This window comes from Spermophilus citellus (genome assembly GCF_964194105.1).
Source record: "Spermophilus citellus genome assembly, contig: SCAFFOLD_149, whole genome shotgun sequence".
Taxonomy (NCBI): domain Eukaryota; kingdom Metazoa; phylum Chordata; class Mammalia; order Rodentia; family Sciuridae; genus Spermophilus; species Spermophilus citellus.
In genome coordinates, this window is record NW_027673076.1 from 788,511 (window position 1) to 803,060 (window position 14,550).

Genomic DNA, 14,550 nt, shown 5'->3' on the forward strand with positions numbered 1-14,550 from the left:
TTATTTGTTTTTATGTGGTGCTGAGGATTGAACCCAGTGCCTCATATGTGCAAGGCAAATGCTCTACCAATTGAGCCACAACCCCAGCCCCTTTGATTGTATTTTAATTTCAGTGTCCTCATGTTCATTGATTATAAGGAGAAATAAAGTTGATTTTTTTATGCTATGATCTTCTGATTTGTACTTGTTAAGCAGTCTAGAAGTTTTTATCTAGATTTTAGAGAGTTTCTATGTATAATATCATCTGCAAAGATGGAAATTTATTTGCCATAATTTTTATTTCCTTTGATCTCTATAAATTTTATTTCCTTTTCTTGTGTTATTGCATTTGCTATAATTTCTCATACTGATTGAATATAACAGTTGTAAGTAAACACCTTTGCCTGATTCTCAATTGTAGGAAGAAATTTTCTGATTTTCAAAGAGTTAATCCATTTCATCAGGCTTGTAGGATTAATGTGTGTGTTCTTCAGAGTATTCTCTTATTATTACTTTGATGTCTCAAGGTACTATAGTAATTTCTGTTTCCTTTCTTATTTTGATGGTATAGGTGTAGAAACCTTGCCTGTTTTCAAGTCCCTTTATCACCATGTCTGTGTATCATGTAATTGTCTTAAATATTTATGTATATATAGAGAACCACATCGGAAATTTTATATTTTCTGCTTCAACCATCAAACATAATTTAGAAAACCCAAGAGAAGTAAAATGTATCATACTTCCTTATTTTTATACTTTCTGGTATTTTTACTTTCATCGTGAGGATCTAGGTTTTCTTCTTTTTAAATAATTTTCTTTTTGTTTAGACAACTTTCTTTAAGGATATGTCTGTTGGTGATAAATTCTCTTAAATTTCCCCCATATGAGAATGCCTTGGTTTTCCCCTAATTTCAGATATTTTTGCTCAATATAGAGGTCTGGTTGGAAAGTTCTTTTCTCTCAACACTTGAAAAGTGTTGTGCCTCTTCCTTCTGGCTTCTCATGAGAAATCTGTCATTCAAATGGTTCTCCTTTTCTAGGAAAGGTCTCGTTTCTCTCTCATTACTTATAAGATTTTTTTTCTTTGAGTTTAGTTTTTCAAAGTTTTATTATAGTATATCTTAGTATGAGTTTCTGTGTGTCTGTCTTGTTTGGGGGTGATATACTCATTTTCTTGAATCTATAGTTTGTGTGATTTGTCAAATTAGGGGCCTTGAAGATGCCTTATTTCTTCAAGTGCTTTTTCAGCCCGGACTTCATTCTCTTTTCCTTTGGGAATCTGATATGAGTAGGTATTTCATTATAGTCCCACATCTCTTTAAGGCTCTGTTAATTTTTTAAGTCTACTTTTCTTCTCTTATTCAGATCAGGTAATTCTATCAATCAAGTTTATGCTGCTGTTGAGTTCATTAACTTTTTATAAAAATGTTGGTTGTTACATTTTTTTATTTCCAAAATTTCAACTTGGTTCCTTTTCATATTATTTACTTTTTACTAAGATTTTCTATTTCTTTGTTGAGAGTTTTAATTTTTTCATGTGTTTCAGCTGTTTGTAATTGTTCATTGAATTGTCCTATGATGACTGGACTCTGATTTGTCTGTTTTCCTCTGGTACTGCTCTGGCAAGGGAGGTAGGGGCACTGCTTCACTTTTGCTAGGTAGGAGTAGAAGTCCAGGTTCTTGACTAGGTCTCCTTTAACATCTTAGAAGAAGAAGCTATTTACTAGCCTTCCACTAATGCCACCCTAGTAGAGGAGCAGGAGTCCCTCATTATTTGTCCCTGGGTGGCTTCCATCAACACTGCTGTGGAAGTGACCTCCTTACTGCTGAACAGTGGTGAAAGCTCTGAGTCACCACTAGGTCGTCCCTGACACCCTCCCAGAGTGAAGAGGTGGCCCTGGTTAGAAGACGAGGCAGGCTCTTTATGTGGTCTCCACTGATATCACAGGTAGGGGGGTGGTAGAAAGGATTTATTACTCCATGGACCACCTTAACTGGGGTGCGGGGATGAGGTGATGTTGATTATAGCAAAGAAAGGGTAGAAGCACTGACTCCCCGTTTAGTCTTTGCTGTCATGGATGGTGTGGACACAGCTTTTTCTGTAGTGTTTTCAGGACTAGTTAATGCCTAAAAATTTTCTGTCTTGGGAAGCTGACTTTTTCAGGTCCTCTGACTAGAGAAAGCAGGCTTTGTTGCAACATCTTTCTTTTGTCTTTATCTTTTGATGTTTTGGGGTTGCTAGATACTTTAGTTCCATGTCTGGAATATATGAGCAAAAAAGAAAGCAGGAAACTCACCCCGGGGATATCACTTGAGTCCTGCAATCTCCCTGCCCCCTGCTTCCTACCTTTCCTTTAATTTCAGTGTCTTCTTCTGCTTGTCTCTCATATAATTTTCAGAATTTTAAGTTATACTCAGAAGGAGGAATAGAGAAAATTACATCTGCTTTGTCTTCCCAGGAACAAATTCATCATGGATTTTTAACATTCGCCCATCATGATATCATTGGTCTGCAGGTTGTACCTGGCTTATGTGATCTGGAAGAGGGGCCAATGTTGAAGTCTTATTTTAAGAGTCTGGTTTTGTTTCCTGCCTCTGTGGTATACAGGAATGTGACATGATTCTATTTGGCTCATGTCCTTCTCTTGCCTGTCATCCCCTTTTCTCTGGGCCAGATCTCTTAGGATTGAGTTCGGTATCTAAGCATTAGGATCCTGAACAAACTTCTCTGGGCTTCAGAGTAAGACTACTTTAGATCCCAGCTTACCTAATATTTTGACTCAGAGTAAGCATTTGGTATATATTAGTTGCTTTTTCTTCTTTTTAAGTTTTTTTTTAAGAGAGAGTGAGAGAGGAGAGAAAGAGAGAGCGAATTTTTAATATTTATTTTTTAGTTCTCGGCGGACACAACATCTTTGTTGGTGTGTGGTGCTGAGGATCGAACCCGGGCCGCATGCATGCCAGGCGAGCGCGCTACCGCTTGAGCCACATCCCCAGCCCCTTTTTAAGTTTTTATACCAGACATTTCTTTAAGCCTTTATGATTGAGGCTGTATCATCTTATTCTACAAACCAAATGCTCCAGGAAGCCCAGATACCAATCTGAGCTTTGAGACATACTCCTAGTGAGACCTTCATCAAATTCATTCTTTCTTGTGCCTTGGTTTTCTCACCTACAAAATGTGAATTATATTAGTAACTACTCAGAATGAAATGAGATAATACTTATGAAGAACTCAGAAGGATACCTTTAGATTGCACACATGCTCAATTAATGCTCTTTTTTATTGTTCATTAATAATACTCTTAAATGTCTTTAAGAATATTCCTGGGAGTCAAGGAGTATGTCTTATTTAAGTTTGTACCCTCAGAACCTAGCATTGTGCATAGTATCTAATGGATACTAAAATGTTTGAACTATTGCAGACATTAATAATTACATCAACTTATCTAGAGATAAAAAATCTAAGAGGTAGTACAAAAGCAATAGTCATTTCTGACTAATGAAATTTGTTAGGCTTACAAGGATAACTTTGGGAAAATGGTTTATTTGATATATTTCTTTGCTTTAGCCTCAGCCCTCACCACCATTGGGCCACCTACGGAGTTGATTACTTCTGAAGTCACAGCCAGAAGCTTTATGGTTAACTGGACTCATGCCCCAGGAAAAGTGGAAAAATACAGAGTTGTGTATTATCCCACCAGAGGTGGAAAACCACAAGAGGTAAGAAGGAAACAGTATTTTTAAGCTATACTTTTAGTTCTCTGAAGTCTTCTATAATAATGAGAACAAGACCCATGTATATCTGAAAGATGATTCCGTCACGAATATTTTGAATCCTTTGAAATACATTTCCATGTGTCTACATTGTTCTCCCATCTCTCTGAATTATGGTGGTTCCATCTTCTTCTCTTATCCCTCCATCAAATAACTCTCAGGACTGATCTAACTTAGCTTATTCTTCTTCTTAAAGCTAGTGAGTTCTAAAGTAAAACTTATTAGGGGCCAATTATCAGGCCAGCACCTCTTTTGATATTCATTCATTTTTTTCCTACTTGGGAGTAATGAGATTTCTGTCCTAGTGAAGTCTTTGTGTTTCAAATTATGAGGTGATATGATGGAGAAGTCCTCCAGGATTTGGAATTTCCTAAACGTTTGTAGAGATCAGTGCAATTAAAAAGTCATAATAAAACAGCTGTGGCCAGCATTTTTCAGGGGTTGGCCAACACAGAAGAGAGCACCTTTTGCCAGATGATTGGGTCCTTCCCAATCCCTACTTTTGATACTGCTGTTCACAGGGAATTAATTAAAACATGGCGAAATCCCCATTTTCTTTTGTTGTTCTAACCTCTGATTGACCTCGGCAAGTTTCATAATTTTCTTCTGTATTATTATTGTTATGGCAGGATTTGCAATTTTTTTTCCTTTCAAGTATTAAAAATAAGAAGTAAATCATTTGGACAAAAAAACAACCAGAGTGCTTCCAATCATTCTATCTTTTTCATGACTAATAAACCTTTCAGATGCTTTCTAAATTTCCAAGGAAAAAAATAATTTGTCTCCTATTATGTAGTGGATATGAGTAGGATAATGATTATCTCAGGAGTGACACAATTTCCATTAGATAAGAACTAACAAATGACTTTGGCCACATTCCATAAAAGATGCTTCACTTTATGTGGTAATTTAAGGAGAGTTGGTGGCCATAAGAGTAAGGAGGATGTGTTACAAATAATAAAATAGCCAATGAAATGTTTCTTGCTGGGGAAACTTTTGCCTTTTGGGTTGTAGTTCTGCATGTGAGATATCCCATACTCTCATTCCTTAAACTCTCAAACTGTTCTTCAAACAGGTGGTGGTGGATGGAAGCTTATCTTCCACAGTGTTGAAAAATTTGATGTCTTTGACTGAATATCAAGCAGCGGTATTTGCAATATATGCTCACACTGCTAGTGAAGGCCTGAGAGGAACTGAAACCACACGTATGTATTTAATCCTACACCACTTCTCACTTGGCCAGCACTGCTTAGGTGGACTTCCTACATCAGGCTGCTCAGGTTGCACTGGTATATATCCTAAGGCAAATTCATAGAAAATAGTTCTCATGCCAATTGTGGTACAGGTCCCATGATGTAGCTGCTGATTTTCAGTGCCACATATGGAAATGGGTGTTATAACTCTCTGGAATGTTTAGGAAAGAGCAACCTTGGTGGTAAAGGGTGCAGAAACACTCATTTATTTATTAAACAAATGGCTCTTAAGAACCAGGAACTGTGTTAGAATATGTCAGTAGAAGTAGAGTGAGAGTTCTGTGGCTCTTCTGTCCAGTAGACTACCAAGAAAATTATGTTGCATCTTTCTTTATTGTTCATATCATGGTCATAACCAGATTCTGAATACTATGACCATGATCACACATATAAACAACACACACAAGATACATAACTCATGGGAAGAATGATGGGAAGAGATATTGTTTTTAAAAAGATCAACCATTCTTTTAATAATTTCAAATAATGAATTTCTACTACATGACAGACACTCTGAAAATTTTGTCTAAGAATATCTACCTCTGATGGAGCAATAAGAATTTAAAGAACACAAAGAACAATATTCCAGGCACTATGGTAATCATTCTCTATACATTTTTGGATTTATAGCTGACAAGAATCTATAGGTGGGTGTTATGCCTCAACTTTGCAAAAATATTTGAGTGGCCATCCTTGCTATCGAGGATGTTTTAGTCTAGTAAGGGGTGGGCATGCAAACCAAGGACATATAAGCACACTAATGCAATGAAGTGCTGTAGACACATCAACAAAAGTTTGCAAGTGTAAGCAAAGTTTTGAGTTTGCCAGCGTGGTGAGAAAAGTAGGCAGGGCCACATTTTGAAGGATATAGAATTATATTTGAAAACAACATTTCATGTTTGTCGTTAGCATTAAGCTAGGAGCTTGCAACTTATCCCTTTCTGCCTCCTGCTTCAACATGGCCAACCTTATATTTCTTGGTTATTCCATTTTTCTCAAGGATACTTATAGATAGCTGAACATTAAAATGAATCTCCTCTTGCAGTTGCTTTACCCATGGCTTCTGACCTTGAACTATATGATGTGACCGAAAACAGTTTGCGTGTCAGATGGGATGCAGTTCCTGGGGCCACAGGATACCTGATCCTCTATGCTCCTCTCACAGAGGGCCTGGCTGGGGATGAAAAAGAGGTAACCTTCTGTGTCCTACTGTAGTCCTAGAGTCTTTGACTTTTTAAAGATATCTATATATCTATTCTATAAAAATTGAGTGTATAAAACTTAAAAAATTCAGATTAACAACAAGAAAAAAAATATTTGTAATCCTACTACCTAGAGATAATGATTTATTAACATTTAGCTAACAGTCTTTATAAATGCATTTTTTGGGGGTATCAGAGATTGAATGAAGGGGTGCTTAACCACTGAGCCACATCTACAGCCCCCTTTTGGTATTTTTCCTAGAGACAGGAGCTCACAGAGTTGTTCAGTTCCCTGGTAAGTTACTGAGGCTGGTTTTGAACTCGTGATCCTACTGCCTCAGCCTCCTAAACTGCTGGGATTACAGGAATGTGCAGGACAAAATCTGCTGTTCCTTCCACTTGGGTGCTTGCTGAGGATGGAGCTGGGAAAAATTGATAATGTTTTCTTCAATTGGGCAAGTACCTCAAATGTCTGTTCCAACAGAGTGGCTCCTAATAGGGTGGAAGGTAGATTGTGAGGTAGGATAACTTGTTTGAGTAAGCACAAAGGGAAAAATGGTAATGGGAAAAAGACAAGGTGCCTAAAAATAATCTCCAGGCTGGTGGTCAGGTACGGGTGTTAGAGCTGGATGTTCTAGGTTCAGAGTCTCAGCCCTGCTCTCTGCTTGCTGGACAATCCTGGGCAACTGAAAAGCAGCTGACTGAGTCCAATTTGCTCCAAGAATTCTGGCATTTTTGCACATTCTGTCATAGCTGAAAGATATGCTCCTTCTCCTTCAGTTCCTGGCCCAACCCTGGAGACTTTTGTGGGTGCTGACATTAACACCATTCTTATCACCAACCTCCTCAGTGGAATGGACTACAACGTGAAGATATTCGCCTCCCAGGCCACAGGCCTCAGCGACGCGCTGACAGGCCTGGTGAAAACACGTAAGACTGATGTCCGTCCCCTTGCCCCAGCTCCGTGTGGGGTGTGGGGCTCTGCTGCTGGGAACCCAAGCCCTGCTTCAGCGTGGCAGTTGCTTTCTCTTTTCCCTGGTGTCGTCCTTTCTGGATGGTGTTTCCTGGAAAGAGAGGTGTGCTCTTTCCTCAGGGGAGTTCCCAGGCCGGCTTGGCAGGCGGGATGTCAGCACCTGGCTTTCAAACTGGCTCCACCATCTCGGATAGGATTTCCTTCTGGAAAGTCTTTGCTGGCATTTCTCAAAATAAGTGAAATTTTCCAAACAGCAAGTAACCAGGCATGGCCAGTGCCAGTCAGAGTTGGGCCAGGGGAAATTTGCCTTTTTTTCAAAACCATTCTCCTTCCAGCCTCTGCCCCCCACCCATACGCCATCTATTAAAAGTATACGACACTCCACTCTATGAACTTCTTTCTCTTTTATGGGGTTTTATGCTGTCTGTGCACTGTCTGGGACTTCTCATTGGCACACAGCACAACAGACACCCATGGAATATGCAGTATTTTCCAAATTCCAGCATGTACGTTCCATATTCCTCAAGTGTGTTATACCTCTACACCATCTGTGGAATAGATTTCTTTACATCAACTTACAGTTTTTGACCTAAATACTTTTCAAAATCCATATAATTTACTCTAAACAGATTATCACTCTAAAGAGATATTATTTTAAATAGCACATTTAAAAGTAATACAGAAATGATCATCATAAAAACAGTTCAACTGTGATAATATAACCTGAGTGCTATTAAACAGTACATGTGTATTCTTGAGAATGGGTGGTCATGGTAGCATCAAAAGAATAGAAATTATGTTTTATTTTATGAGTTACCTAAAAGATGGAGAAGTCAGAGAAAATTATATGGATGGAAACAGTCTAAGACCATTAGGAAAGTAGGTAGTATTAAAACTTTCTGGGTTTTTTTTGCTTGTTTTTGTGTTTGAATCTGAATGATAAACCCCAGATGCCTACTCTTATCCTAGAGAAACAGTATTTTTATATTGCTTGTCAAAATAATCACTTTTGCATATTAGTGTTCTAAGATTAATACAAACTATGTGTTTTTAAGCTATTTGCACTATAAATTCTTTCATTTTAAAAATTTCAAAAATGTGTTCTTTCTCATTCATTCACATTTTGTTTTGCTTTTATTTTTGATTGGCAAATAATCACTACCCATGTTTACGGGGTGCAATGCAATGTTTCAATACTAGCATGCATGGTAAAGATCAAATCAGGGTAATTAGCATATCCATAACTTTAAATTTCATTGTTTTGTGGTGATAACGTTCAAAATCCTCTCATAACTATTTTGAAATATGCAATGCATTTTTATTAACTCTGGCCACCCTTCCTACTATGCACATACTAGATTTATTCCTCCAATCTAACTGTAACTTAGTCCCTGTGGACCAAGCTCTGCCCATTGCTCTTCATCTCTCCAGTCTCTGCTACCCACCCCTCTCCTCTCTGCTTCTATAAGATCAACTTTGTCAGATTCCACATATGAGTGAGATCACAAGGAAATACTATTCAGCTTTTAACAATGATAAAATCCTAGGACTGGATTTCCCACCTCAGTGTGGAGGTTGGCATAAGAATTTTACTACAAATGTCTTCAGACTTGGGGACATTTGTGGCAACATCTTCAGTGTGACACATTTATCTTTCCATTTCATCATAGTGTTCTTGGGTGTGACCAATCTCCAAGTCAGCCAGATTGAAATGACCAGCTTGTGTGCTCGATGGGAGGTGCATCGTCATGCCACGGCCTACAGGATAGTTCTAGAACCCCTCCAGGGTGAGTACAGCCCATCACACATGCTGTCCTTGAGTCCTTGTGAACTTGGTTCCATGAAGATCACTGTGAGCAGCACACAAGTTACGTGAGAAAATAGCCCTCTTGAAGAACAATTGTGTGATGGTCAGCCATGCAGTATGTTGAGCCAGACTGACCAGCACATTGTCACGTGTCCTCCCGCAACCTCCATTTTTCTCAGCTCTCCATGGGCACAAGGCCAGTGCCGATCTGTGTCAATCGGGTACACACATTTGATCAACACACTCTCTCTCTCTGAAGGTGCAGTGTGTCCATGTTGCCACAAACAAGTTCTTCAGCACTGCAGTTCTGAAGGATAACAGTGATATGGAACTTAACCCAAAAGTTGAAACACTAGAAACCTTTCTTCCTCACCCTTAGAAATAATGACAAGAGCCAAGTTCAGTGGTGCATGCCTGTAATCCCAGCTGCTCGGGAGGCTGAGGCAGGAGGGTCTTGAGTTAAAAGCCAGCCCCAGCAATGGCGAGGCACGAAGCAATTCAGTGAGACCCTGTCTCTAAATAAAATACAAAATAGGGCTGGGGATGTGGCTCAGTGGTTAAATGCTAACCATCTGTGGTTATCCCCTGCCAAAAATATAAATACTGACAAGAGCAACAAAAGTCTGATTCCCCAAAACTGAATGGCAAGGGCTGTTCTTCCTCTTTTCGTGGTATTAGCATGGATAGCATTCAAAAATGAAATAAAATGATAACAATTACTTTAATTTGATTTGTAAAAACATTAGAAATGTCTTGTTATTTTGTGGGGGATTATAGGAGACATTAGAGAATCCCAAAGGAAAAAAAAAATTATGTTCCACACTTGATAGCAAAGTTGTTAAAAAGCCAGCCTGTTCTTTGTAGACAAATGACATTGGTTTCCCCCTTGTAAAAAAACAGAAGGAGTCAATTTGTTCAGGTCCAGATAAGACTGGGTTTACTAGCCCATATCTCTCACTATAATGACATTCAAAAATCCACAATTCACACTTTTGAGCCAATCCATAAAGGGAAAAACAGTTTAGGAGAGCCCTGAGACCATTTCGAAATATAAAATACAAGCTGAAGCAGGAAGAACATTCTAGAAGAATTTCCTGCCAGTCTCAGCCCAGATATTGTCTCAATAGCTTTGTTGTGCCACCACTTCCTTGATTCCATGTGTCTAAGCCTGACTCTGGCTCCACATATGGGAGTGGTTTAATATGGAATAAACAGTGAGGAAAGAAAGGAGAAGACAAGAATTTTGTGATGTGTTAAATCTGATTTATGGGATGCTTAGCCAAAAGTAGATGAAAGATATAAAACTATTTGAGGAACAACTACAAAACCACGAATCATATCTTATTAATCTTTATATGTCACTTTCAATATGGAAGGGTAGTGTTTATTAGGCTTTTAAAAAATACTAAGGAGGGCTGGAGATGTGGCTCAAGCGGTAGCGCGCTCGCCTGGCATGCGTGAGGCCCAGGTTCAATCCTCAGCACCACATACAAACAGAGATGTTGTGTCCGCCGAAAAAAATAAATATTAAAATTCTCTCTCTCTCTTTAAAAAAAAAATACTAAGCATATAATCACAGTCCCAAACTATCCTTTAATAATTTTCTCATTTTACATAATTTAAGAAGTTGGAATGGAGGAAACATAACGCCTGTAGATATTCATAGTCATTCATCAAAATTTTAACTGTATATATTGATTGAGAAATATACGTATTGAAACTAGCTCTGTAAATGGAATTGGTAAGATCTGTACATATTTTTTATTCAGTGATTTTAATGTGGCATATTTGCAAGCAGCATTGTGATTTTTTATCAGAGCACATGATTAATGTGTGTGATACTGTTGATCTGGTAATCCAAGCCCGCAATAATTTATTTCTAGAGCCAAGATCTTTGCTGGCCAAAAGCTGAGTTCGTATATGTACTGTTTTAATCTTCCAGTTAAGTCAGCTTGTGCACCCTCAATATCATGTTCAGGCTGCCAGAGAACTTTCAGCTGAGCCACTATAGTCTCAATTAAACAAGAGTGTGCAAAAGTCCTGTTCAGTTTACTTCTCTGCAACATTTATAGCTGAGAGATTTATGAGCAAAATTAGCCTGTGCCTCATTCTCCCAGTTGTCTAAATATTATTTATCAGCAACAGATCGTAATCAACAGCTTCAAAGAGGAACGTTGGTGGGGGTGTGAACATGGGGGTGGCAGTAGGGAACATGTAAATATGTCAATGTATATGATTTAGATCAAGGAATTGTCTTTCTGCTTGGGAGTGGGGCAGAATTAGGCTGAGCTTCTTTACATGACAGAGAAATGTGATGACCATTCTGATTCACTATCTCTGGAGGACTTGTGGCGAGATGTCCCTTCTAAGGGCATGAAAGTCCCATGGCCCAGGAGTTAACAGCTCTGGGACGCCTTGCATTGACTCCATGTGCTGCCTCTGTAGAGATCTCTACTCTTCTACCCCAGCCAAAGGAGATACCAGGGGTAAATGGGACCCGATTCCTTCACGTGTTGAAGAAAAGCGTTTGCCCCAGGTTGACCTATTTCTGAATGTCTCAGACAGCTTTCTTCAACTTAATGGATAAATTTTTCCCATGGCCTGATCATGTGCAATTTTTTTCTGACATGAAGTCAGTATAGACAGGTCTCTGCTATAACCACAACTGCTGGTCAGCTCTTTTCTCTGGGCTTCCATTTGTCTAAAAGTGACTTGATTTGAAGTCATTAACTGAGGCAATTACCTGTACATTGCTTTTGTGAATAAAGTTTCCAGGCTGTATTATTCACATTTGTTAATTTTATTTATGGAAACCTAGATAAAAGGAACTTAAACCAAAAGTTCAAGTTATTGGTTTCTATGTTGAGAGGACTGGAAGTATCCAATTCCAGGCATGTCTATATCTAGGCATTCAGAGTCACCAAGAAGTCTTTCTTAAATTTTTTAATTTGTTCTTTTTAGATATACATGAGAGTAGAATGTATTTTGACATATTATACATGGAGTATAACTTATATGAATTAGGATCCCATTCTTGTGGTTGAACATGAGGTAAAGTCTTGCTCCATCCTCTGCTCTGTTCTGCTCTTCTCTGCCTTCATTCTCAGCCAGGCTCTGTGTGGGCCCCAGTAAGATCCAGAATGACATCTTCTCAAATTCTCTTTCTCAATATTTCCAATGGAAGTCCAGGAACTGAGTCATATTGGCCTGGTGTGGGTCACATGCCCCTAATCTGTCATTGAGTTCACAGGCATGAAATAAACTGACTTGGTTGGTCCTGGTTGCTTTCCACCCTGTATCTGGTGGTGGTAGCAAAGAGGGGTGGAGTGGAATTTAGTCCTCTCCAACTCATACAGACCAAGAGTGGGCAGGAATAGATCCAAAGAAAGGAAGATTAAATGCAAGACATGTCCTCTACTTATGTAAACATTAAAGCTTTTTTAGGGCCAAGAGGAAAAAGAAAAGATTACCAGAAAGACTAGGTCCTCCTAGGAGAGACTAGAATACAAGCTGCCAATCATCTACTTGCCAAATTCAATTTTAGACTTTTGGGCAATTCTAGGACAGAACAAAGTGAAAGGCCTTTAATTGGATTTGTTAACTCAGAACCCCATGAGAAACCCTATTAATTTGGTGGGTGATCTGGGGCTCTGTCCCTCTCTCCATCTGTTTTTGAGTTGACTTGGCACCTAGGGTTGGATATAGCATTTCCCTTCAAATTTATGTATTATATGCTACAAAGGCTCAAATACTGTGTTCCCTACCTAATCCCCACAACTTGGTGAACTTCTTTGTAGTTTTCTCTGAAAAGAGTTCAGAAGATATTCTACTGGTATTCTTTTTTTTTTTTGGGTGGTGCTGGGGGTTAAACCCAGGGCCTTGTGCATGCTAGGCAAGCACTCTACCAAATGAGCTATATCCCCCACCCTCTGTATTTCCTTTTAAAGTATTGAAATGTCAGTTTTGTAATAGCATCCACTAACAAGGATAGAGAGTTCATAAATGGAGAACCTGTCTTTCCAAGACCAGATCCCCCGCCCCCACCAAAAAAAAAAAATCATATGAAACAAAACCATTCTCAATACTTTTTTGAAACAGTGACATTATGATTTGGGAACTTTTGAAAGTTTTTGAAATTGTTGAAGTGGTGACATTATGATTTGGGAACTTCTGAAAGTTTTTGAAATGGTGACATTATGATTCGGAGACTGTATTTGAGGGACTTGGGAGTATTCATATCATCAAGTTCCAACGTACATTCTGAATATCCTTCATGGTTCTCAGAAACTATTCTTGTTACATTTGGGGGAGTTGGTGGCATCAGTATCAAAAGGATGATCATTCAGAGAAAGTATTTATCCCTGCTTCCTAGAAAAGAATAGACAAATATAGACAGATTTTTCAATGTTCGAAAAAATTGACTTAATGTTTTTGGCATAAGGGGTTGAAGAAATTAGTCATCATTTGATCAGTTTAGGTTTTATTTTCCTTTAAAGAAAAGCCACTGGACTTGAATTGCACATGCCAAAAGCAACATGGATACAGCTCTGTTCACCAAGCCCCTCTTTGTTAGTATTAGGAATCAAACTGATATTATTCGCCATTGATTTTATAATGTCTGTTCCAGTTTTCCAGTGGATTATGGTTTATTATTTTTAGCAGTAAAGCCCATTCATGTTCTATTTTCAAAGGTCTTTCAAGTATCTATAAGAAATAGGAAATGGCAGAAAAGCACATTTCTAGAATTGATTCCCTGGAGAATTCTTAGAAAACTTTAGTGGACATAGATCAATATAATCCAGTGTTTGCACTGTTTGTATTATGGGTGGCTCACAGAGGCCTCCAGAAAGCTCCAAAAGGTGCTTAAGGATAAAAAAGAAAGAGTTATTGTGAGTTTCCAAGCCTGGGAACCACAGGCTGAACTTGAACTTCAGCAAAGCAGAGTACTGAATTTTCTAAATTTTACTTACTATCAAATTTCCTTCACAGTAATAATATAATCTCATAAACACCTTAACAGTTTTTATTTCATCATTTATATAATATTCAAAAAAATGATCAGGGCAGATAATATTTCATTATAAACAAATTAATAAAGGGTGTATTATAAAATTTTCTGAAAATCTTTAATCATAATATATAAGAATGTTTGAATTTCCTTTATGAAATGGATTTAATGTAATCAGATTTTTAAAGGTCAGGATTTTTCCATAGACAAAATTTAAAAACACATATATCATGTTTATTCTGATATATACATATTGAAGTACACAGATGTTTTGTTCCAATATCTGTACATTAAAATATAGGTGGAAGTTTATCTAGTATTATACTTTCTGAACAAAAATTATTTGACATTTTCACAATTTGCACTTAAAGCAGCTAGTCTGTGTTTAGATTTTCTATTTTTTTTAATAAATTCTTTTGCAAATAACATTTTTGAGGAGTGGATATTTCTTTTTAACCATTAAATATGTGTAATGTGTTTAGTCAATGTGGTTTTGACAGTATTTTTTAAATTCTTGAAAATAAAGCTTTATAAGGCATCAATTAAACACT

The 14,550-nt window shown here is 37.9% G+C and overlaps 1 protein-coding gene across 1 annotated transcript in view; it reads left to right on the forward strand.

Annotated features, from left to right (window-relative positions):
• LOC308640148 (collagen alpha-1(XIV) chain-like) overlaps positions 1 to 14,550 on the forward strand; it is a gene marked incomplete at both ends in the record, with an annotated part of 95,303 nt that overhangs the window by 19,146 nt on the left and 61,607 nt on the right. Inside the window, 5 exons of the mRNA XM_081312160.1 lie at positions 3,551 to 3,702; positions 4,832 to 4,961; positions 6,055 to 6,200; positions 6,934 to 7,141; positions 8,855 to 8,971. Of these exons, the coding sequence (XP_081168286.1) occupies positions 3,551 to 3,702; positions 4,832 to 4,961; positions 6,055 to 6,200; positions 6,934 to 7,141; positions 8,855 to 8,971 (753 nt within the window). The remainder of the gene's footprint in view (positions 1 to 3,550; positions 3,703 to 4,831; positions 4,962 to 6,054; positions 6,201 to 6,933; positions 7,142 to 8,854; positions 8,972 to 14,550) is intronic.